General features: G+C 45.2%; 1 protein-coding gene across 3 annotated transcripts in view; it reads right to left on the bottom strand.

Annotated features, from left to right (window-relative positions):
• The window catches only part of IPO13 (importin 13), a 308,248-nt gene extending 283,088 nt beyond the window's left edge, over positions 1 to 25,160 (bottom strand). For all 3 annotated transcript variants that reach the window (XM_068112643.2, XM_068112650.2, XM_068112659.2), the window contains exons 1-3: positions 24,712 to 25,160; positions 21,883 to 22,095; positions 14,231 to 14,460 (exon numbers count right to left, since the gene is read on the bottom strand). In XM_068112643.2, coding sequence (XP_067968744.1) covers positions 14,231 to 14,460; positions 21,883 to 22,095; positions 24,712 to 24,768 — 500 coding nt within the window. In that variant the 5' untranslated portion in view covers positions 24,769 to 25,160. The remainder of the gene's footprint in view (positions 1 to 14,230; positions 14,461 to 21,882; positions 22,096 to 24,711) is intronic.
• Between the last annotated feature and the right edge of the window lie 1,441 nt (positions 25,161 to 26,601).

The following is a 26,601-nucleotide window of genomic DNA, read 5'->3' as shown; positions in this document are numbered from 1 at the left end:
ACCCTCTTAGACCTCTTTTTTTTTTAATGGTGTGAACAAAATTGAGTAATCAGCAATGAAGAGGTTGCAAGTGTTTACGGACTGATGGACAGATGACGCGCCATCCCATAAGCTCCCCAGAACTATGTTCAGGTGAGCCAATCATCTTGCTACTCTCCGATCATGCACGATTGGGACAAATTTCAGAGCCAAAGTATTGCGAACGCACAGGTTCGTTTTCCGATTCATGTTCAAAATATAACATTCAATTGCAATCAAGTTTTCAGAATCACTGGAATCTCCCGCGATGACGCTATCTCCGAGGGCCTTTCACTTACTCACTGCAGGCAGGTTGGTGGTCTTTCCGTCTTCTACCGACTCCTCTCCGGCTTTGCTCCCCCAGCTCTCTCTGGGCTGTCCCCCAAATATTCCTACAGGTCGCACAGGATCTGCCTGCAACCCTCTTATGGTTAAACTGCCAAAATCAAGACTCTCTGCTCACCTTCACTCCTTCATTCCTCTTTTCTCCCGCCTCTGGAACAAACTCCCTCACTCTCTTCAATCCCACTCCACCCTCCAGGTCTTTAAAACGGCTGTTCACCACCATCTCTTATCTTCCCCCATCCAAAACCTTGATCTTTTCTACCCCCGCTAATTTCACCCCAATTCCACTTTTTTGAGGTGCCGACTTCTTTCCTGGAAGTCCTTGGTGTCCTTGCGTTTTATACCTATCCTGCCTCCCCCAAGGCCCTCTCCCTCCCACACATCCACACATCTTTTCTCCCTCCCACATAGCTTTCCGAAGCTGTTCCATGCGCTCACGCTTTCGAAGCTAAGTGATCTTTCACATTTGTGTTTTTGTCGTATCTTTATCTTTCTTTCGGTGCATGTACCTATTGGGGTGACTTTAATAGGTTTCTCGGTGTTGGTTTTTCATACCTGTGTACAGAATCGTCGGTTTTTTCATATCGTGTATTCTGAGGCCGAGTGTAGTGCTAGTAGGCTACCGTGTCCTCAGACCTTGGCTTGAGGCTTTTGTTTTTTGTCTCAGCGGTTCTTCGATCGCGCTGCAACTACTTTCGGTCTCTGTTTTTCACGGTCTTTTCACCCATACTCCCTTGTATTAAAATCTCAAAAAAAAAAAAAATTTCCTTCCCTGTTCTTATCCGCTTGTGCGTTCTTATTTGTTCTTTCGTTCTTCGTTCTTTTGTTCTTTCGTTCTTCGTTCTTTCGTTCTTCGACCACGTTGTTCGAGATCACGTGATCAAGTTGTTAATACATGTTTCATCTGTCCCCTGAAGAACTTTATTATTATGTCATATTCTATAACACTTTTTTATACTTCTTCTATTAAAGGATGCTTTCGACTTGCTCACCAATTCTATTCATTCAAAAAAAAAATTCCATCTCTTACAGTGCATCTTTCATTCATTCCCTAAACTCTCCAGAACTCCACCCATCCTACAGTGTCCTCAAACGTATTTTTGACTCGAATGTCTCAAGAAACTCATTTTGCAATAAATGTTCGTTTCCCATAAATCGTACACTTTTCAAAATCCAATCACACCCCTCCCCTCCAAATCTTCCCCATCACCCATCTCTGTCAAATCTTCCCCCTTGCCCCTCCCCCCCCAAATCTTCCCAAACACCCATCCCTTTCAAATCTCCCCCCCTGCCCCTTCCCTCCTAAACTCCCCCCACACCCCTCCCCTCCGAGACTCTCCCTCACTCCTCCCCTCCTAGACTCCCCTCTCACCCCTCCTCCTCAAAGCGTCCTCCCCGCTTCTTCCCCCTTCCAACTTTCACCTTCATCTTCCTCAACCTTCTGCCTCACTCTTCCCCCTCCTCAAATAACACGTCATGGCGCCTCACCCAAACACCATCAAACCTTTTGTCCGCCCCATTCTTCCCTTTCTCCAAGCTATTCTGTAATCTCTGACACACTTGCAACAGCTCTCCCTACCTCTTCCTCCTCTTCCACATCCTGCCCTACAGCTCCCCCCCCCCTGTTCTGTATCCGATGCTCCCCCTTCCTCTTCCTTAACAGTATGGACCTCAAACATCCGGGGCCTTCGCTCAAACTTAACTGATCTCTCCATACAGGTTGCTTCTGACAAACCAGACGTGATCTGCTTAACAGAAACCTTCCTCCTTCATGATGTCTCTGCTTCCTTGATATCTCTCCCAGGTTACTCCCTCCTCTGGTATGATAGACCTGAGCCTCGTCCTGGAGGTGGGGTTGCTATCTTTATAAAAAACTCTCTTCCTCACTCGCCCTGCACTGCCCTCTCTCCACCTCACCCCCAGGAATACCTTTGGCTACGGCTTCCCCTTCGCTCCCACCTTTTGTTCATATGCGTGTTGTACCGTCCACCAAACAGTGATGACTCCATCTACATCTCGCTGTCTGATAATATGGACCAACTTCTATCTACCCATCCCAACTCTCTCTTCCTCATATGTGGTGATTTCAACTGTCACCATGCCAGTTGGCTGGGTGTGGGTACCTCTCTCACCAGCCATGGCTCTTCAGCAAAGGACTTCTGTGACTCAATGGGACTGACACAATCTGTCAATTTCCCAACCAGGATCTCAGTCAACGGAGAATCTTCTCTTCTGGCTTTGGTTATGACTAACTTCCCTGAAAATGTCTGCTGCTCTTCTTCTGCTCCAATCGGCTCTTCTGATCATGTGCTTGTTAAAGTGGACATCTCTCTGACCATTTTCAGAGAGCCTCCTCAGCGTCTACGAGTCTGTCATTTCACTCAGGCCAACTGGCACGGTCTTCAAGCAGCCATCAATCATCTGGACTGGTCTCCCATCTCTACTCCCTCTGACATCAACTCATCCTGGGAATTCTTCCAAAGTAAATTGCTCTCTCTCATGCACAGATTTATCCCTTCTCGTCTTCAGTTGTCATACCCTTCCTCCCGTCCATGGTACACGGAATCTTGTGGTGAGGCTATTGCCCAGAAACAACTTGCTTTCGTCTCCTGGAAAGCAAATCCAACGGAAGGAAATCTCATTTCCTTTCACAAAGCCCGAAACAAGTGTGTGTCCACCCTCAGGAGAGCCAGGAAACAATACCTCTCCGTCCTCAGGACCGAACTCTCTTATCTGTCTCCCTCTTCCAAATCCTGGTGGCGTCTGGTAAAATCTGTATCTGGTGTTTGTTCCCCCTCCATCCCCTCCCTCACCTTAAATGGCCACACGGCTGACTCCGCACGTGAAAAAGCCGAATGCCTCAACTCTGTGTTTGCCTCTAAATCTTGTGTCCCAAACCCATCCCTCTCTGTACCCACCGTACCCAGTCGTACCCAGCTGCTCCTGGACTCTGTGTCCTTTCCTCCTGACAAGGTGGAAAAGTTTCTGTCAACCCTCGACTCTGATTCTGCAACTGGACCTGACGGCATCAGCCCACGGGTCTTAAAATCATGTTCTTCTGCTCTTTCACTCCCTCTCTCCTCTGTTCTCTTCACCCTCTCTTTTGCTCAAGGTCATCTTCCATCTGCTTGGAAATCTGCCAACATCACCGCTTTGCACAAAAAAGGTGCAAAAACAGATCCCAGCAACTACAGACCAATCAGCCTTCTCCCAATTATCAGCAAAGTCATGGAATCCATCATTGCTTCAGATATGAAATCTTTCCTCTTCTCCAATGGCTTGATCTCTGATCATCAATTTGGTTTCAGACCTGGACACTCCACTCTGGACATGCTGCTTCTGCTTTCTCAACAATGGATGGAGGTCCTCAATGCCAAACAGGAAATTAGAGCAGTCTCCCTTGACATATCACGTGCCTTCGATACAGTCTGGCACCCCGCTCTGCTCACCAAACTCTCCTCTTTTGGTATCCATGGAAATCTCCACACATGGCAGGCGGACTTCCTCTCTAGTCGTAGTCAACGTGTGGCCCTGAATGGGTTTCTCTCATCTCCTCTTCCTGTTCAGGCTGGAGTTCCCCAAGGCAGTGTTCTGGGGCCTGTGCTTTTTCTGGTCTTCATCAATGATCTCTCTGACTCTCTTGAAAATCCTCTCTATCTCTTTGCTGACGACTCTACTCTCTGTCGCTCCATTCTTCATCCCTCAGATCGGCAGTCTGCAGCCTCCTCACTCTCTGCAGACCTTGACAAAATCACAGACTGGGCAAACAAGTGGAACATGTCTTTCAATCCTGACAAATCTCACACTCTTACGATTTCTCTCCGAAAAGACCAACTGGACAACCCTCCCATCCACTTTCTGAATAATCCTCTCCAAGAAGTTCTGTCACTCAAGCTTTTGGGTCTCACTATCTGCCATGATCTTTCCTGGAAAAACCACATTTCAAATCTGGCCTCCAAAGCCAGTCGCCGACTGGGCATCCTCTGTCGTGCGAAGTCCTTCCTTGGCACACCTGAGCTCCTCACCACATACAAGGCTTTCATCCGCAGCTCAATGGAATACTGCTCTCCCCTCTGGGCTGGTGCTCCTGCCTCACACCTAGCTCGCCTTCGCGCTGTTGAAACCAAAGCATTCAGAATCATTGGAATCTCCCGCGATGAAGCTAACTCCAAGGGCCTCTCACTCACTCACCGCAGGCAGGTTGGTGGTCTTTCCGTCTTCTACCGACTCCTCTCTGGCCTTGCCCCCCCAGCTCTCTCTTGGCTCTGTCCCGCAAATATTCCTACAGGTCGCACAAGATCTGCCTGCAACCCTCTTTTGGTTAAACTGCCAAAATCAAGACTCTCTGCTCACCTTCACTCCTTCATTTCTCTTTTCTCCCGCCTCTGGAACAAACTCCCTCACTCTCTTCAATCCCACTCCACCCTCCAAGTCTTTAAAACAGCTGTTCACCACAATCTCTTATCTTCCCCCATCCAAAACCTTTATCTTTTGTACCCCCGCTAATTTCACCCCAATTCCACTTTTTGAAATACCAACTTCTGTCCTGGAAGTCCTTGGTGTCCTTGTGCTTTATACTTCTCCCTCCCCCTCCCCCCCCCTTCCCATGCCTCATCCCCCCGGGCCCTCTCCCTTCCACACATCTCCCTGCTCTCGGATGTTGTGTTTGTGTGCTTCCCCTTTTCTCCCCATCTTGTCTTCCGCTCCCTCTTTTTGTGTATTTTGTTTGTCTGGTCGATTTGTTTGTGAAGTAAATGTTAGCTCTTTCACGAGCCTCGATTCAGTATCCAAAAAAAAAAAAAAAAAAAAAAAAAAATCTCCCGATGTCCCTGCTCTCAAATGTTGTTTGTGTGCTTCCTCCCCTTCTCTCCCCATCTTGTCGACCGCTCCCCTTTTTATATACTTTGTTTGCTTGTTTGTTTGATTTGTTTGTTTCATAAATGTTAGCTCTTTCACAAGCCTTGACCGTATACAAAAAAAAAAAAGAAAAAAAAAGTTGTTCCTCGATCATAAACTGACGTTTGTAGACAGGAAAAGTGAACCAATTGCCAAACCCCGCTTTTCGCTACGCGTGCACAGGGTAACAAGGGTTTGGCGTTAAAAAACTGTGCTCTGGGCAGATTCAATAAGCATCACAGAAACCTCAGTGAGAAATTTTCTGTGCCAAATGGTGTTCCACTTGAGGAAAGCCAAGAACATATCCATAAAATATTTAAATAAAAAAACAAGGTATTGGAAGGATTACTTCATTGATAACACCAGCACACAGTAACCTTTACTTAACCTCTATAAAGATGGACACTCAAAGTGATATTTGAAGGCAACTCCAGGAAATACATTCTGCAGATCTCGAGATAATAGTCATCGAATTTGATTTATGCTCAGATGTCCCAAACCTTTGCCCAAACTTCGGTGGCTTAAAGCAGTTTTAAGGAATATTGCAACCAACACCCTTCCCTCTCATCCCTCATCATATCAGAGAATATTCTTTGCGGTGGTAGCAATTCATTGTGGTGTAATACCTTCATACTCTGGCTCTTAGTGTTCTTCTGGCAATCGGGTCTATTATGGCCTTTCTTTTTTCCCTTCTGTATATCTTGAGCAATCAGGAATCTGCTACATGATGTGTTGCAAAATCCTCTGCTGCACAACTTCAATAGAGAAATAATGCATGGACCAGCTCTTGCCTTCTAAATCAGCAATGAAATAATGTATTGATATCTACATTCCTTTCTGAAATGGGAGTTGGTTGGATTTTCTTCCATTTGGGACAGTCAGTTCTACAAGGATGGCATTATTTTATGGCATCGAAGTCAATCATTCAGAGAGGGAACATCATTGGCCTGTGTTCATCAGTAACTGACTCTTTCCAAAATATTACTCACTTAATATCAGTACAATGTCAATCTCCTGTGTGCAGAAAAGAGATGAGAGCTGAGCGGTTAGCTCAGAGGTAGTGTGTACACCTTTGATCTGTCAAATCCGGGTTCGATTCTTGGCCTGGCTAGACAAGACGTCAGTCAGCATGGTGCTTCGCAAGCAGGGCACCACATCAATGAGCCTGCCGCACTTCAGAAGGATACTAAACTAGGTTTTCCAGCTAATATAATTCACTGATGTACACAATATCTCATGGTACTTGTTTTCGTTTTCTTTTTACAGGATCCAAGGTTCGGAGTGGGGCTGCCACACACATGGACATACAGACGAATACACAAGACACAGCACAAGACTGTCAGATGAGACAAACACAGCCATTGAGATAAGGGGAAATGCCATCACTTCCCAGGGCACTCTGGTAACAAGCGACGCCACAACAATGGCGCCGCTTTTCTCACCACACTCAGCAGGGAATTTCCAAAGCAGGAATTTCCCCCTTCGTATGGATGCCATCCTATGGGGATTGTTTGTGCTTTTATCCATTTAAATGCTGAGCATTGATCAAGGAAGCAGCATGTACCATTTTAAAAGACCTTGGTATGACTTGGTCGGGATTTGAACAGCTGACATTGGAGCGGACGCTCTAACCATTACACCACAAAGCCTGGTGACTTTCCAAAAGAAACCCACACCGAGTTACACTCACCAAGTCGAAGAAGAATCCTCGTCTCCATTTATTCATCTCTCAACTCGCTCATCTGTAGAACCGACTGTATCTGTTATCCCATACTCTTCCCTCAATTCCCCTTGTCCTCCATTCCTGCCAATCGACGACTCATTACCTCCACCACCGAAGGTGTATGGAGGTTATGTTTTCACCCCTGTCTGTCTGTCTGTCTGTTTGTAAACAAGATATCTCAAAAAGGTATGGATGGGCTTGGATCAAATTTGGTGGAAAGGTTGGGTATGTGACACGGACAAAATTATTAGATTTTGGTAACGATCGGGATCTGGATGCAATAATTTTTTTTTATTCTTCGCCATTGAGAGACAAGGCAAAAAAAAACGATATCTCAAAAAGTTGTGGACTGATTGGACGAAACTTGGTGGAGAGGTTGGGTCTGCGACAAGGAACAATAGATTCAATTTTCGTGAAGAATCGAATCTTGATCCGGATCACAGGATTTTTTAAAAGCGATTCTTCACAATTAAATGACAGGACTAAAAACGATATACTGTATTTTTTATATTTTTTTTTTATATACAAGATCGGGGCTCGTGTAAGAGCAAACATTGATCACAAAAAGACAAACCGACACATAAAACATATGATAAATGGAGCGGGAGACAAGTTGGGGAGAGAGAGGGAGGCACACAAGGACAACATTTGAGAGCAGGGACATCGGGAGATTTGTGGGAGGGAGAGGGCTTGGGGGGAGAAGACATGGGAATGGGAGGGGGTGGCGGCAGAGGTATAAAACACATGGACACTGCTAGGACTTCCAGGAAAGAAGTCGGTATTTCAAAAAAGTGGATCTGAAGTGAATTAACGGGGGTAGAAAAGATCAAGGTTTTGGAAGGGGGAAGATAAGAGATGGTGGTGAACAGCTGTTTTAAAGACCTGGAGGGAGGAGTGGGATTGAAGAGAGTGAGGGAGTTTGTTCCAGAGGCAGGAGAAAGGAGAAATGAAAGAGTGAAGGTGAGCAGAGAGTCTTCATTTTGGCACTTCAACCATAGAGGGTTGCAGGCAGATATTGTGCGACCTGCAGGAATATTTGGTGGACAGAGCACAGACAGAGCTGGGGGAGCAAGGCCAGAGAGGAGTAGGTAGAAGACAGAAAGACCACCAACCTGCTTGCGGTGAGTGAGTGAAAGGCCCTCGGAATTGGCTTCGTCGCGGGAGATTCCAATGATTCTGAAAGCTTTGGTTTCAACAGCTTGAAGCCGAGCTAGGTGTGAGGCAGGAGCACCGGCCCAACGGGGAGAACGGTAGTCCATTGAGCTGCGGATGAAAGCCTTGTATGTGGTGAGGAGCTCAGGTGTGTCAAGGAAGGACTTCGCACGACGGAGGATGCCCAGTCGGCGACTGGCTTTGGAGGCCAGATTTGAAATGTGGTTTTCCCAGGAAAGATCATGGCAGATAGTGAGACCCAAAAGCTTGAGTGACAAAACTTCTTGGAGAGGATTGTCGACAAAGTAGATGGGAGAGTTGTCCAGTCGGTCTTTTTGGAGAGACATAGTGAGAATGTGAGATTTGTCAGGATTGAAAGACATGATCCACTTGTTTGACCAGTCTGCGATTTTGTCCAGGTCTGCAGAGAGTGAGCAGGCTGCAGACTGCTGATCTGAGGAATGCGGTATGGAGCGGCAGAGAGTGGAGTCATCAGCAAAGAGATAGAGAGGATTTTCCAGAGAGTCGGAGAGATTACTGATGAAGACCAGAAAAAGCACAGGGGCCAGAACACTGCCTTGGGGAACTCCAGCCTGACCAGGAAGGGGAGATGCGAGAAATCCATTCAGGGCCACACGTTGACTATGACCAGAGAGAAAGTCCGCAAGCGATGCGTGGAGATTTCCATCAATACCACAGGGGGAGAGTTTGGTGAGCAGAGCGGGGTGCCAGACCGTATCGATGGCACGTGATATGTCAAGGGAGACAGCTCTGATTTCCTGTTTGGCATTAAGAACCTCCATCCATTGTTGAGACAGCAGAAGCAGCATGTCCAGAGTAGAATGACCTGGTCTGAATCCAAATTGATGATCCGAAATCAAGCCATTGGATAAGAGGAAGGATTTGATGTCAGAAGCAATGATCAATTCCATGACCTGCTGATTATTGGGAGCAGGCTGATTGGACTGTCGTTGCAAGGATCTGTTTTTGCACCATTTTTGTGTAAAGCGGTAATGTTGGCTGATTTCCAAGCAGATGGCAGATGACCTTGAGCAAAAGAGAAGGTGAAGAGAATAGAGAGAGGGTAAGATAGAGTGGCAGAGCAGGATTTTAGGGCCCGTGGGCTGATGCCGTCTGGTCTAGTTGCAGAATCAGAGTCGAGTTTTGACAGAAACTTCTCCACCTTGACAGGAGAGAAGGACACAGAGTCCAGGAGCAGGTGGGTTTGACTGGGAAACGTCAGTACAGAGAGAGATGGGTTTGGGACACAGGATTGTGAGGGAAACACAGAGTTGAGGCATTCGGCTTTTTCACATGTGGTGTCAGCTGTGCAGCCGTTTGAGGTAAGGGAGGGGATGGAAGGGGAACAAACACCAGAAACAGATTTGACCAGACACCACGATGATTTGGAGGAGGGAGACAGGTTTGAGAGTTCAGTCTTGAGAATGGAGGGATATTGTTTCCTGGCTCTCCTGAGGGTAGACACACACTTGTTCCAAACTTTGTGAAAGGAACTGAGACTTCCTTCAGTTGGATTAGCCCTCCATGAGGTGAAGGCAAGTTGCTTCATGACAACTGCCTCACCACAAGCTTTGGTGTACCATGGATGGGAGGATGGGTAAGACAACTGAAGACGAGATGGGATAAATCTGTGCATGAGAGAGAGCAGTTTACTTTGGAAGAATTCCCTGGAAGAGTTGATGTCAGAGGCAGTAGAGATGGGAGACCAGTCTAGATGATTGATGGCTGCTTGAAGACCATGCCAGTCAGCCTGAGTGAAATGCAAGCCTCGTCAGCTCTGAGGAGGCTCTCTGAGAATGGCCAGAGAGATGTCCACTTGAACAAGGAAATGATCAGAAGAACCGATTGGAGCAGAAGAAGAGCAGCAGACATTTGCAGGGAAGTTAGTCATAACCAAGTCTAGAAAAGAAGATACTCCATTGACTGAGATCTTGGTCGAGAAATTGACAGATTGTGTCAGTCCCAGTGAGTCACAGAAGTCCTTTGCTGAGGTGCCATGGCTAGTGTGAGAGGAACCCACACCCAGCCAGCTGGCATGATGACAGTTGAAGTCACCACATATGAGGAAGAGAGAGTTGGGATGAGTGGATAAAAGTTGATCCATGTTGTCAGACAGGGAGATGTAAATGGAGTCATCACTGTTTGGAGGGCAGTACAGAACACATATGAACAAAAGGTGGGAGCCGCGAGGAAGCCGTAGCCAGAGGTCCTTCTGGGGGTGGGGTGGAGAGAGGGCAGTGCAAGGAGAGTGAGGAAGAGAGTTTTTAATAAAGATAGCAACCCCACCACCAGCACGAGGCTCAGGTCCATCATATCGGAGGAGGGAGTAACCAGGAAGAGATATTAAGGAATCGGAGACATCCTGAAGGAGGAAAGTTTCTGTTAAGCAGATTACGTCTGGTTTGTCGGAAGCAACCTGTATGGAGAGATCAATCAGGTTTGAGCGAAGGCCCCGGATGTTTGAAGTCCATACCATTAAGGAAGAGGGAGGGGGAGCATCGGGTAGAGGACAGGAGAGGGGAGGGTTAGGGTAAGATGAGTGGTAGAGGGGGAGGTTGGGATAGCTGTTGATAGTGTGTCAGAGATTGCAGAAGAGTTAGGAGAAAGGGAATGATGAGGACAAAAGGTTTGATGGTGAAGGGATGAGGCACAGTGAGGGGTTGTTTGAGGGGGGGGGGGGGGCAGAGCAATGTCGAAGGTTGGAGGAGGTGGAGGTATGTGATGGAAGGGACAGGAAGTGGGGAGGAGGCAGCTTTGAGGAGGAGGGGGAGGGGGGAGAATTGGAGAAAAATAGTAGGGGGAGGAGATTAGAAGGGGAGGGGTGGGGGGGAGTTTTGAAGGGGAGGGTTGAGAGGGGAGTTTTGAAGGGGAGGGGTGAGGGGGAGGGGCAAGTGGGGAGATTTAGAGGGGAGGGGCGAGGGAAGTTTAGGAGGGGAGGGGTGAGGGGGGAGAATTGAAAGGGAGGAGTGAGGGGGGAGTTTTGGAGGGGAGGGGTGATGGGGGAGTTTAGAAAGTGGATGATTAATGAAAAATGACCATTTATTACAAACTGGGTTCTTGTGATTTTCAAGTCAGGGATCCGTTTGAAAACAATCGAGGAGGGGTGGAATGAAGGTGAGTTAAGATAATGTAGAAAGGAATGACTGTAAGAGATTGAATTTTTTTTGAAATGGAATGATTTGATGAGGAAATTGAAAAAAGTCTTTTAAATAGGAAGAAAAACAGCGTGTTGTAATAAACCACTGACTAAAACACTGCAGGGAAAGTTTAAACATATTTAAACAAAACCATGAAAAACAATCTGGGAAAAATCCCTGAAGTAAGGGTGTGGATCAGAGAAAGGAGAAAGGGTTACATGAGATCTCGGAAACTGGAATTGGAAAGGCGAGTATCGGCTGAAGATGGAAGGAAGAGGTGGAAGAAAAGGAGATAAAGGGGGCGGGGCGAGACAACAAGCACGTGCCCGCGAGGAGAGAGGGAAATAAAATATATATATAAATATATATTTCGTATTTAAAACGTTAGACAAAGGGTAGATGTTCGAGGAAGTTAGGGGGAGAAGAGAAAATCTAAGAAATAAGCAATACAGTGAAGGAAAGAACTTAAATTCACAAAACACCGACGGGGGGAGGGAAGCCTCAAGTTACCAGGCCGCGCACGCCGTGCGAACAGAAAACGATTAATTAAACACAAGTTTGCACGAATTGCAAACCAATACGAACTACAGACTTGGCATTTAATATGGAATTTTTTTTTTTTTCTTGACTTGGCAGCATGGCATCACTCAAGGTCAGGTGTCAAAGATCCTTTCTTAACTCAGTATATCAATCTGGTGAGTTTCTTTTACACTTTGGTGATTTATTTGTTAAAAGAACCATGTCACTGATTGTCTGTCACAGCAATAAGTCAACAACAGGATTATATCACAGGTGGCGTGGCAAAATGTACGGACAGGTACATTTGATGATTGGCTTCACAGTCAGATATACAAGGGTTGTTGCGTTCTGTATTCGTGGAAAACAACTGCTGCACATCTCCAAAAGTTATTGCCGCTTCCTCTGGAGATGGTACGTCCACTCGACAATTCTGTTTGTCATGGAGTGGTGGCTTTACGAAATTACGGCATGAAACAGCGTGCTATTGCTCGGCAGTATGGCATCACTCAAGGTCAGGTGTCAAAGATCTTGAAACGAAATGCTCAGAGGGGTGTCCCTACTCCAATACCGAGGCCAGGACGTCCCCGCAGAACCACAAGGAGGGATGATCGCCAGCTGCACCGGTTAGTCCGCAATGGCCGTACCAAGTCGCTAATCGGCTTAGGGCTGAGTGGCAGCAACTGACAAATGTGCCTGTATCCAGAAGGCTAGTCAACCAACGACTGGTTCAAGCAGGCTATCGTGCCAGGCGTCCCCTGAGAAAGCCACGCCTGACCAGACAACACCGCCAGCGCCGATTGCAGTGGGCCAGAGAGCACCGTCAATGGCAGCCAGGACACTGGAATCACGTGATCTTCAGTGACGAGTCTAGATTTCTGGTCTATCGTCAAGATGGCCGCGTCCGAGTGCGCAGACAAGTGCATGAAGCCTACAACAAAGATTGTATAGTGCCAAGAGTCCAAGCTGGAGGTGGTGGGGTGACCATTTGGGCTGCTTTTCATGCAGGGGGCAAAACTGACCTGGTTGTTCTGAATGGAAACCTGAACCAGTTCAAGTGCAGGGCCATTCTAGAAGAAACATTGCTTCCATTTGCTCGTGCAGCCTTTCGAGGAAACTTTGTCTTCCAAGATGACAATGCACGGCCTCATCGTGCTCGCATGATCCAACACTTTCTTGCTGACCGTGGTGTAGAGCATATGGAGTGGCCTGCCATGTCCCCGGATATGAATCCGATAGAGAACTTGTGGGCAGAATTAACACGTCAAATCGACCACTTGGAACAGCAGCCGACCTCTGTGCGTGAATTGCAGCAGGCTATTGTCACTGCATGGCAAGCGATTCCTGTCCAAACCTTGGCAAATCTCGTGAACAGCATGCCTCAACGTGTACGTGCTCTCCTGAATGCTCGTGGGGGTTACACGAAGTGCTGAACTGTAATTTTACTGTCAGTAATCCCAGTCGTAATTTAACTTTTGTTTTTGTTAAAAAAAAATTTGGCTAATGTGCAAAATAGAGATACTTCTGGAAAACGTATAGACGTTTAACACAGTACTGTCCATGAATTGAGTTCGATATCAGTTTACATCACTTTCAAGGATCAATTTATTTGTTTCGAAATGTCAAATGTGGTTTTTGTTTCTTTTAAAGGTCACATTAACAAAATCTAGAATAATTTCAACATAATTCCAATGAACTTTTGGTTCTAAGACATCTTGAAAAGTAAGTTCACCCCCACAAAAAAAATATTCCATATTAAATGCCAAGTCTGTAGAAACACACAGTAACACATACACAATAAAATAACGAGTGGAAATTTGACAAAGACACGAATGGGAAAATAATTAAACTTTGATGCCGTGCAGAGGTTGAAGTCCCTTCCTTGCTCGAGGGACTGGAAGAATCGTATGGCACGATATCTCCAAAAATATGGACGGATTCGAACAAAACTTGGGGAATGAGTTGGTTAGGTGACAAGAACAAGCGATGAGACTTTGGTACACGTCCAAATCCAAATCCGGCCTATCAGTGGGATACAAAACGTAAACTGTTCAGCCTGGCGGAGGTATGCACTCTAACCAGTGCCGTTCTAGTTTGCAATGTATCCGCATGTTTATTTTTGTGTCTGCTCCCCTTTAACCTAATATCATTCTGCAAACTCTCTGGCCTCTACTTCTCCACAAACATAAACTAGGAATAAAAAATGGAAAGTCAAAAGATTAATTTCATAATCAAGAATTTTCAGATGGTACAACAAACACAAAACAGCACGTGAAGAAGAGGGAAGCAAAATTCCATTCAAAGCAGCTATAACCCTGTGAGAATAGATTCCCAGGTACCCATGAAGGTTTATTGTTGGTCCAAATTTTTGATGAGCACTCGAGCAGTCAATGTGAATTCAAACCACTTAGCCCTTTCATACCTGTACTGAGGCATTCGGCTGGTGTGTAGCTCCTCAGGAAGGACGGTGAGCAGCTCCAGCAAGGCCGGGCCAGGTGGAAAGCACTGCACCATGTCTTGCACAGCATTAGGCCAGCTGTCAGGAATTGTGTGAAGGGCAAGTGATGCCAGCGCGACACACAGGCGGGTGAGAACCATGCGTGGCCCATCCGCGAACAGTGCAATCCGTGTGCTCAACTGTGAACGCAAGGCCTGAAAACACATCAAAGAAATGTCGTTATTGCTCTTTCCTCTCTTCACACCATTCATCGCCATGCTCCAAATATGATTGCAACTTCACCGCCTCAGCATAATTTGGGAATTATTTCCCCATCATTCCTTGCCCCAACCCCATGCCCATTCCGCAACTACTATTGTTTTGTGGAACACACTGCACTTGGCCCTGCAGGCAATCTACTCGTTGCTCGAAGCCTAACGACACTTCAATGCAGATCAAATGTCTGTTCCCAACTTCTTACACTCTTTGCACCTAACCCATGCATGTCATTTTCCTGGTTAAATGTCGGTGCATCATCCTCACAGCTCATCAGGTTTAGCTCGATCAGGAGCCTCCATAAAAACGACTCGACAAACATGCACCAAGTGGCATTTGCCATTAAAACATTAATTAAGTGTCATATTTGTAGACATCGAATAAAAAGCTACATCTGACTTTGTGCAAATGGTGCTGTAAACCCAAGCAACGCAAAGCATGATAGTCGAAGAACAAGATGGGTCGAAGTGCTCTTGTTTAAGATGCAGACCACAAAATGACTTTTGGCTTGATTAGACTCTGGCGATTCAGGATATTCATGTTGACAAAGCATGCCAACAGGTAAGAATATTCAAGCTTACAAAGCAAGCCAGCAGGTTTGCACGGGGGAGGTACGATTGAAGAGCATTCCAATTCCTGCATACGAGGCTACACCATTGCTCATTATAATCGAAAACGGAGTGTGGCTAGCACAAAGCAGGAACTGCCCATCAACATCCACAGGCAAAAGGAGAATGAGAGCAAAATCACGACAGCAGCCCATTAGAGCAGGCATATTCAGAGCAGAGCAGGAGAAAATGAATTAAGCGTATTCACTCCATTCGCAGTCGACACACTCGCCTCTAAACTGTCGAGCTTGGGTTTGCATCTCGGTCCAGCTATAAACTGTCAGCCTGGTGTTTCACAGGCAGGGCGAGTCATCAACATCCATTGGCACACACATTGATCGGGCATCCCATCTGCCGGGATTAATTGGTGGATGTTACGGACTGCCGGCAACCATTGCGAAAAGTAGGAGAGCTGTCGCCGGCACCACGGACAAATTACAAATTCCTATCCTAACCTTCGTCGAATGTCAGGCCATGTATACCTGCGAATGTCACGCTGGTAATGAAAGACTTGGGCCAAGCTTCCGGCAAATCCAAAAGAACATGGGAATAATTATGTCTGTTAAAGAAGAGCCTCCATTTGCAGTCAAGAAAATTTTACATCCAGACTACACATGCAGCATACAAAAGGAATAATCATCTGTCTACCGTTCCAAATACACCACCAAAGTAAACCCAAAGGTATTCGGACAGATGAAAATGGGTTACGAGTTAAAAAATAATAATAATAAATTAAGGGTAAAGTAAGATCAACCTCGTGGGATGACCACTTGCCACACGGAGTTAATGGGCTGAACTCCTTGTATTGTGTTTATTTGTTCCACCAATTCCAATTGTGCTAACCAGTTCTGAAAAATCTGCACAAGTTCACAACCCACAGTAATTTATTGCTAAAAGGAGAGGCGTCCATCCATGTGCCCATCCATCACGCTTTATTCTAAAGAGTGGATGCTGTAGAATAATAAAAAATGACCGCACTGTGGTCACAACCTACAAGAAAATCTGGTAACGGGCCAATTGGTAAATGGGCATGTAAAGCACTCTTAAAATATTAACAGTGTGATTGGGAAACACACATTTAAGGCGACATTAAAAGATTAATTAAACACCCCTTATCCATGTCATCCTCCCCAAGGTTATATCAGAATGAGCTGATTTGTCACACGGTCAAGGATTGTTCAACCCCTATATGGGACCACTCAAAAATTACATAAGGCTATTCTTTTAACAATTGGCGTAACGTAACGCTTGATTATCGTGCGTTCTGGAGGGCTTGAATAAACCTTACTGTTATTCGACATTTGTACCTGGCGTTGTCTTAACGGTTAAGGTGGATGGCTTGAGATTTTAGGGTCCCGAGTTTGAGCCCCTTTCGTTCTATTAAATTAACACCAGTTGGGACGACTCAGCCTGTCATCCTTCCCAGGACAGCAAAATGAGTACCAACTTACTGGTAATGGAGGCACTACATCAGCAGCATGGCCACAACCCACACGTTGAATACGAACCACCACCATTCGACATATATGATTACATTTTCCAGGATCCCTCATTGTGAATAACATTCGACCCAAACAAAGCCAATTAATATCTGACACAACAAACCTGGGCAGTGATAACCAACAGAGGCCTACAGGCCTAATGTGTTTGGTCTACCAGAAAACCAATATGGCAGCCATATAATTTTGTCTCGGTGCTATGATGGGTGGAATCAAGCGACATGTAGGTGTGGTCCGACAGATGTACAACCAATAAGCACATATTTCATAATTTGACCCCCAACAAGAACACCAACAACACAAACAGCAGCAGCAGCAGCAACAGCAACAGCAGCAGCAACAAAAACAGCAACGCAAAGCCCTTATAGACCTGCGACATGTCACAGGTAATATTAATGGTGCCGTTGGAAAGCTAAGAATCGATTCACTTGCAAAAACATTTGCATCCAAGTTTAGATATAGAGATGCCGGTTGAAAAAAGCATGTCTTTCTGGAATAGAAGAAGAAGAAGACGGATCCACACCTTCAAAGTAGTGGTTCCAATGGTGAATTTTTTGTTATTCGACAACAGCAAGAAGTCTTTCGAATAAAGTGTGACAGACACGAAAGAAGCACACAAAATTATATTTTGTAATAATTCTTGAAGCAATAGAAAAATATTTAATGGAAGCACACGAACAAGAACAACAGCCCAGACAACAACAACAACAACAACAACAACAAGTTATAAAAGATCCTTTTTCATGTGTTTCACTTAATTTTACATACTCATGGAGAATCACAGATAGATCGGCAATATATTTGTGAAGTACAACATGCTGTCTTTTAATTAAACCCGTCAGCGAAGCGACGGGAGGCACACCTAGATGTTATGAAACAAAAGACAGGAGAATTAACATTTTTTTCACAAGGTAACAGCTTTTTTCATGAGCTAACATAGTAACTGCCATTATAAATAAACTGCCATCAGAAAACAATGAAAATCCCAAATAAAAGCTTTGCAGCAATGCAGCTAACATAGAACAACAACCAAAGATAACAAAAAACACAAGCAAACAAAAACAACCCTGCCCTGAATATTTTTTATTGACATCAACATATACTGATTCACCTGTTAAAGTTATCTCAAGATAGCAACCCAAACATCAAGCATAAAACACAAGCTGATATACCCACCAAGTTAGCGACCCCGGCCACTCCCGTCCCATTCATATTTCCCTTTCCCCTTCCACCATTTTACTGTCCCATCCATCTCTTCTCTAGTTAGTCGTCGCCTTCTAAGAGTGAAAGGTACTTCTTCTTATTCATCCTCAGGTTAAGCTGTTTATTGCATCCCAAAGCCCCACCACCCCACCACCTTACCCCCGACCCCAGCCGCCTTCCATCACCCCCAAAAAATGCCCATGTCACTCCCCATATTGGTCATCCTGGCAAATGAAGCCGTTATTGGCTGACATGCTGACTTTTTTTTTTTTTCCATTTCCACATTCAGTTAAAAAATTTCCAAAATTAAAATAAATAATCGAAGTTTTGTTGTATTAAATCCTCGATGCCGAAGAAAATGGAGGCATCATGCCAAATGAGAACTCTCCTGTTAAATGCCGAAACTAGAACAGCACTCGGTAAAGTGCATACCCCCGCCAGGCAGAACAGTTTACGTTTTTTGTCCCACCGAGAGGCCAGATCTGCTTCCGGACATGAACAAACACCTTACCAACTCATCCACCTGATTTTGTGATAACCTGCCCCAACTTTCGTAAATATCAAGATATATATCGTTTTTGGCCCTATCTCTCAATGGTGAAGAATCACTTTAAAATTCCAGTATCTGGATCCGCAACTTCACCAATATGTAAATAATTCGTCCTTGGTACACACCCAACCTGTCCTACAAGCTTTGTCCGAATCCGTTCGTAACTTTGCCAACAAACAAACGAAAAATCACTCGTAGAGCGACACTTGGCAAAACAGAACAAAGTAGTATGGCACTCAGTAGAGCATCATTTTGACCTCAAAAATAATTAGTGGTTGAATTCAGAGACCTGATATGCAAATGGTCTTCAAAATTTATGTGAATCTGATGAAAATTGATAATTTTAGAAAATTGAAAAACGTGGTCGACCTTTGGCCTATGTTGACATTCTGGCCTATGCTGATCTCAAAATAGTTTGTGGTTGAATTCAGTTAACCAATATGTAAATCCCATTCAAATTTCAAGTGAATGGGATAAAAATTGAAGATTTTAGAAATTTGAAATTGTTGTTGATCTTTTGGCCCTTGCTGATCTCCAAAATAGTTGGTGGTTGAACTCAGATCGCCGATATGTAAATCCTTTTCAAATTTCAAGTCAATCGGATGAAAATTGAGGATTTTAGAAATTCGGAAAAAGTGGTTGACCTTTGGCCTATGTTGACCTTTTGGACGATGCTGATCTCAAAAATAGTCGGTGGTTGAATTCAGTTAGCCGATATGTAAATCCTATTCAAATTTCAAGTCAATCGGATGAAAATTGAGCATTTTAGAATTTTGAAAAAAGTGGTTGACCTTTGGCCTATGTTGATCTTTTGGCCCTAGCTGACCTCAAAAATAGTGGGTGGTTGAATTCAGTTAGCCGATATGTAAATCCTTTTCAAATTACAAGTCAATCGGATGAAAATTGAGGATTTTAGAAATTCGGAAAAAGTGGTCGACCTTTGGCCTGTGTTGACCTTTTGGCCTATGCTGATCTCAAAAATAGTTGGTGGTTGAATTCAGTTCGCCGATATGTAAATCCTATTCAAATTTCAAGTCAATCAGATGAAAATTGAGGATTTTAGAAATGTGAAATTGTTGTTGACCTTTTGACCTCAAAAATATATAGGATTTTGTCGGTCCACGATCTCTACCATTTGGTGAAGTTTCGTGAAGATCGGGTTTCAAATTGTGACCTATAGGCAAGTATAAGTGAGTGGACAGACAAACACACAAACACACACACACACACACACACACACACACACACACACACACACACACACACACACACACACACACACACACACACACACACACACACACATCACACAAACACACAAACCGGAGTGATCAACATCCTTGCAAAAACAACATTTGTTTTTTGCCAAGTAACAGACAGACAGAGTGAAAACATAACCTCCGTCCACCTTCGGTGGAGTTGGTAATACATCATAATTAATTGAAATATATGAGAACAAAGTAGAATTTGACGGGAATGTCATCGGATAGGCTTTTGTCCACGTAAGATCTCAACCCACTGTTACGTTTGATCTCAATTAAAGGTCACATTAAAAATGTATGGTCACCTGAGAGAGCGCGAGAAAAAAAAAAGACAGATAAAAAGAAGAGAGACAACATCAGATGCCGCTAGCTCTAGTTATAGTCTGCAAACTGATTTTCAAAGGGCAGGTGACCTTTGACCTGCTGAATCTGAAATTGAATCAGTTCATCTTTGTATCACAGTCCTTACTTGCGGCAAGCTTGGTTGGCCATTCAGTGGTTGACAAATTATTGCAGGCCAAACAAAAAACCGTTTAAAGTTTTAAAACAGAAGTTTAGCATTGTGTGCAAACAAACTGGGCATCTAAACTTGAGCTGTGAATAGAAAAATTCATTTGATCACAACTTCACTGTTCCCACAAAATCACCACCTCCACTACTACTTTAATGGCTTCCAATAATTATGACCTTCTTGTGGGGTCAGATAGAGAACGTTTTTGGTCAGAGTCTTTCACGAATCGGCTGGCCAGCCCTGACATTCGACTGAAGCCAATTTGGCTCTGAAATTTGCAATTTCTTCAGCATGCCGGCGATGACTCGCCGACTCTTCACGAAAGACTTTGAGAGCTTCAATATCCAGCAACAACAAATCCGATAGATGGCACACACATTGATGAATCACCCATCATGCAATAACACCATGGTAACAACATTTTGCGAGGTCGAGATTCGAACCCAGACTGGACAGCTCAGAGGGAGCGCGCATTCCTCTGGGCTAACTTGCCAGACATAAACCACCAACTCCGGTCACTCAGCTTAATCCAAATTAAATAGAAATGACAAAACACATTTCACAAAGACAGCAATAACACAGCAGAGTTGCTGAATTGTTGGCAAATCTATTATTAATCATTAGATTTATCAGTGGAAATTTTGTTTCCAAAATTGAAGACACAAGGGAGAAAATTCCTAGAACAATGATTTTTCATCACATCTGTATCATAAAGTCACTTCTTTTCATTTCCTCATTTAATCCATCAATAATAGCAATTAACTTTGACTGCCTTGTTCTCATTTAGATACCTTATAACAATTAGGAAGAAAAAGACAAAAAAGTAAACACCAGAGAGTTCATAGAGCACCTTACCCTGCGCATTATTGGGAAACAAGAACATGGGTGGGATCTATAAGCGGAAAATTTGATTGGTCATGATAACGTAAAATGCCATAATATTTTGTCCAATAATGCTAAAAGGAAGGGTTTTGAAAATGTCAATAAGGCGATTTGAATTCTACAGTTTTTGAATAAATCATTCCATAGAAAAAAAATTACGATTTTAAAGGTTGTTGAAATAATATTTTGCACCGCCATTGATGCATCATCTTTTGCACCACCTGATTTAACACATCGCATTAGTAGTTTGTGCTTGTTGTTTGTGTCCTTCACTGCATGCTTATAACCAGGTTTCCTGTTTGGAATGATTTTCGATTTTGTTTTACCAACAGACAGGCTGAGTAAAAAAAATTATCTCACTCAGCTTTGCACATGCGCGTTCGCGACGAATACAGAACCAAAGTACTCCGAAGCTACAGGTTCGTTTTCCAATTCAAGTTCCAATTTGTGCTCAAAATACCACATTCAAATTGAAATCAAGTAGTTCCTAAATCATAATCTGATGCTTATAGACAGACAGACAGACAGACAGACAGACAAAATCAACCAATTGCTTTACCCAACTTTTCGCTTCGCATGCGCAGGGTTAAAATAAATACTGTGCAATGTTCACGCTTCCCACGAGTTTAACATTGATCAACGATTCTCCAGAAATCCATTCAAAAGTTTAAATCGGAATGGAGAAAGGGTTAGAACGAAGCAGACAGCATCCTCAATTCGAGGCAGTGATAGAATCCTTCCTCAAATCCTTAAAACGATAACACCTCATCCAATCATGACACCCACACCCATTTATGCCATTGACCCCGATCCGCCGTCTTTCCAAAACCGCGACAGCGTATACACCTCGTATTGCTCCGCGGGAATGTCAGCCCAGTGGCGAGAAATCTTTGTTTGCAGAGCGTTTGCTCCAAAGTATTGAATCTCAGGAGCACGATCAAGGCTCAGCAGCACCCAGCTGAAATTCCATCCCTCGGGCGACACCTGTGCTCGCATCAGCCACTTCTGTGCAGTGTTTTTATGTTCAATATCGGGATCGTAGTACAGCTGATGCAAGGCCTGCATGCAAAACAAAACACATTGCAACATTTAGTTATTTCCAGTGAAAAAAAACAAACAAAAAAAAAAACACCTTTAGAGGCCATTTTTCCCCGCAAGCGGGGGTTGGCCTTTTTCGGGAACCGTGGTTGTTGTTGTTTTTCGGTCCCCTTTTTGAAGCAATGTTTTACGGCCGGATGCCCTTCCTGACGCCAACCCTTTTTTTTTTTGCCGCCTTTAACGACAAACAGGGAATTACCAGTGAACTGGTCCTCAATTTGCCGACCTCGGAAGGATGACAGGCTGAGTCAACCCCCCTGGCGTTAATTCAGCAATCGACCGGGATTCGAACCCAGGATCCTAGGATCCTAAGCTGACACCCTAGCCGCTAGCCCAACACCAGGGTTCCAGTGAAACAAGCATTTAAAACACAGATGGATGAATGATGTCATTTTAGCCCCTGTGACACGCATCAAATTCCAGTACACCTACCATCAAACTACCGTTATCGCTCAACTGTGGGATTAATCTTTCTCGCAGAAATTAATTTCTCTCCTCTCGGAATACAAAATACCCAAATCACGCGTTTCCATCCCAGATAACATAGGTTAATGAAATCTGAATCTGCACTTGTATCAAATCAGGTTTAGCTCTCCCAGCACGCTCATAATGTATGTGAAAGTTCTGCACAAAAGCTGCACACACTGATGTCATTTTTCTATCTGCACTGGAATATGCGTTCCACCATAATCATTATTATCGCAGTGAGCGAGCCTGACAGCATCATCTCCGTGACGAATGAACCTTCCCAATGTCAGAGAACCAAAATGTCCTCCATATCTCTCATAATCATATGTATTCGGCATCCTGAAAGAGAGGGCTTGGGGCTTTTGCTTCAAAATCAAAAGCATCATATATCAATTAATTGATTGAGATTGATCCTGCACTTCCAAGGCGTTACCCCTGCAGCAAAAAAAGAGAAAGATGTGCAACTCATTCTGTCTGCACCCGTCGCCAACCTCACGTGCATGTCGGCAGTATGTCCTCAATTAAGGATGGCAAAATGCCATTCCGAGTGGGTTGGCGGGGCATCATTCGCAGCAAATACGTTACGTATACAGGATTTGACATTTCCCGAATGAAACAACTTTGCATCCAATCACTTCTACCCCTTTCCTCCCACACTGCCTGCACTCCCAGATTTCCTCACTCAACAAATTTGAAATTACTGGTGTACGATGTACATTTGCCATGGGAGGATAATACAGACGTTGCACACGATACCTTTCAGCCGTCTAGACAGAGTTTTATTGCCAACCTAACTATAAACTGGCAGGGGGTTGCATCACCGTCCTTCTGATGGACGTTAACCCGGGTGTCCAGTCCAGTTAAATATCCCGCTATGTCTTTCGCGAAGAGTAGGCATGTCATCACCAATTACAAATCCTTGCCCAGAGTGCCCAGGCGGCGATGGCAAAACAACAAGCACAATCTTTGCCCCGAGACTGCTTCGGTGGCACCGGCACTCTGTCCGCAAGTCAAGGACATGGGACAGACTGTACATGTTTTTTGGGGGGGGTTTTTTGTGTATACAAGATCGAGGCTCGTGAAAGAGCTAACATTAATCACACAAAAAGTCAAACCGACACACAAAACACAAAATATGGGGAGCGGTAGACAAGTTGGGGAGAGAGGGGGAAGAACACAAACACAACATTTGAGAGCAAGGACATCGAGAGAACTGTGGGAGGGAGAGGGCTTGGGGGGAGGTGGGAGAGGTATAAAACATATGGACACTGCAAGGACTTCCAGGAAAGAAGTTGGAATTTCAAAAAAGTGCATCTCAGGTGAAAATTAGCGGGGGTAGAAAAGATCAAGGTTTTGGATGGGGGAAGATAAGAGATGGTGGTGAACAGCTGTTTTAAAGACCTGGAGGGAGGAGAGGGATTGAAGGGAGTGGGGGAGTTTGTTCCAGAGGTGGGAAAAAGGGGGAATGAAAGAGTGAAGGTGAGCAGAGAGCCTAGATTTTGGCAGTTTAACCATAAGAGGGTTGCTGGCAGATCTTGTGCGACCTGTAGGAATATTTGGGGGACAGAGCACAGAGAGAGCTGGGGGGGGGGGGGGGGCAAGGCCGGAGAGGAGTCGGTAGAAGACAGAAAGACCAAACTTGACAAAATGTTTGGCCAATCTTGACATCAGCAATGCCACATAAGGACCCACGCTGACAGATAGCAAAAAAATTGTGAATGTCCGGCTGAAATTAACCTTCTAAAGGTTCAAAATCCGGTTGCTGTAAGAATCTGGTGAAAAAGGAGTTGAAAAACAGACAGCGCAGGATGACAGTTTTAGGTCCACATAATCAGTCCTGGACACCGATGACGTCACAGGTGGCCAAAACGATCTTCGGAGAACGTTTCTCGCTGTAAATGAAGGACCTCGTTTATTAAACGTAGATACAGTATAATGCAATAAATAAATAATTGCGACGTGGGCGTGCACACACAATTTGATTCGCGGGGTCGACGGGGGGGGGGGGACGTGTCGAGACTGCCAGGACCGGAGTTTCAAGTTGAAGACGGAAACTTTGACCGACGCGAGCGAATCGAATGGGCACAAAAGACGACGCGCGCACATTACCTTCTCCACGTTTTCCACCGAGTATTCTTCGGCACCTCCGTTCGTTTGTCGATCCATGGCCGGGAGGCTCGGGGACCCTGTCCGCCCTGCAGGCCCCCTGAGGCCGGCGGGCCCGCTAAGCACTCCGACCCCGTCCGTCAGGCCGTTCCCTCTCCTGCCGGAGCCACGATCCGCGGGAACCGCTATGGCCTGGATAATCGTCCGGGCCCTGTGAGCTAGGCCGCTATGCTCACTGCTCGCAAAGCATGCTCGAGGACTCGCTCAATAACAACAAACTACTCCAACTAGGTCCACCTACAACAGCTCCATCTCTCGACGGCTCAACGAACAGAAGAAAACGTTACCGGAAGCTGATAAATAATGATGATAATAAATAATAGTAAAAACAAAGATGCTCCGGCACAGGAACCGGCTTGCGTGCAGCTCCCATGTGAGCGCACGCGTCGTCAGGGCGCAGGCGCCGCTTGCAAGTGGACGTCGTGGAGGGGGCGGGGGAAGGGGTGGAGCGTGCAGGGGGCGGGGGAAGGGGTGGAGCGTGCAGGGGAAGGAGGAAGGGGTGGAGCGTGCAGGGGCTTAGAAGGGGTGGAGCGTGCAGGGGGCGGGAGAAGGGGTGGAGCGTGCAGGGGGCGGGGAAGGGGTGGAGCGTGCGGAGGGCGGTGCAAGGGGTGGAGCGTGCAGGGGGTGGAGGAATGGGTGGAGCGTGCAGGAGACGGAGGAAGGGGTGGAGCGTGCAGTATGCGGAGGAAGGGGTGGAGCGTGCAGGGGGCGGGGGAAGGGGTGGAGCGTGCAGGGGGCGGGGAAGGGGTGGAGCGTGCGGAGGGCGGAGCAAGGGGTGGAGCGTGCAGGGGGTGGAGGAATGGGTGGAGCGTGCAGGAGACGGAGGAAGGGGTGGAGCGTGCAGTATGCGGAGGAAGGGGTGGAGCGTGCAGGGGGCGGGGGAAGGGGTGGAGCGTGCAGGGGGCGGGGGAAGAGTTGGAGCGTGCCGAGGACGGAGGAGTGGGAGGAGAATATGGAGCAGGAGGTGCTTTCTGTTTGAATTTGACAAGCAAACTGCATATTCGTGATTTCAGGCTGAAATTAATTTCCCCACGAAGTGAATAAACACGAGAATGATTACTCCTTTATTATGACGTTAAACTCGTCTTGGTAATCTAATTTTATCCGGGGCCGACACAACTGTCCACCTTCTCGATGTCATGCACAGTGTAATATATATATTCACTCCTAAGTCACTGTTAATAATTAGTGTCACCCCGAAGGGAATGCCAGACTATTGCAACGCCCCTATCTGTGCGTGTGTCTGTCTGTGCCATTCTATATTTCTCTATTTATTTTTTATTATAGATATTTAAATTATAGATATTATAGTAAACTTTACAGTATTATAGATATTATAGTAGGCCATATTTATTATAGATATTTCTCTACCAGATTCTGCCTATATATTTTCACTTTAAAAAATGTTTTTCTCTGTAACCGCATGTCCGATCGATGCAAAACTTTAAACATCGGAGGGACTCCCAGGTAGAAAATTTTATTGGTAACTCTGACGTCATAGGTCACATGGTATTATGGCAGCCCTATTGGATTAAAGGAAAAAATTTGAACATGTTTTTTTCCAAAACTGCTCAACGAAGAAAATTGAAACTTGGCATGTGTCATCAACTCACCATGGGGAATATCTACATATATAAAACACAGTTTGTGTGTGTGTGTGTAATGTTACCGATAGACTCCTAAACGGAGAGGCTCACGTGCTTGATATTTGGCATAGACATGGCCATTGAGCCTGGGAAGAACATGGCCGACCTAAAAAAAATTATTTCATAATATTTTTTTTTACCATATTTTTACCTCAGCGCATTTCAGCGAGGAATATTATGCACGGCA

The sequence above is a fragment of the Myxine glutinosa genome, chromosome 1 (assembly GCF_964187855.1).
Source record: "Myxine glutinosa chromosome 1, kmMyxGlut1.1, whole genome shotgun sequence".
In the NCBI taxonomy this organism is placed as follows: Eukaryota; Metazoa; Chordata; class Myxini; order Myxiniformes; family Myxinidae; genus Myxine; species Myxine glutinosa.
This window is presented reverse-complemented; position numbering and strand designations above follow the sequence as displayed.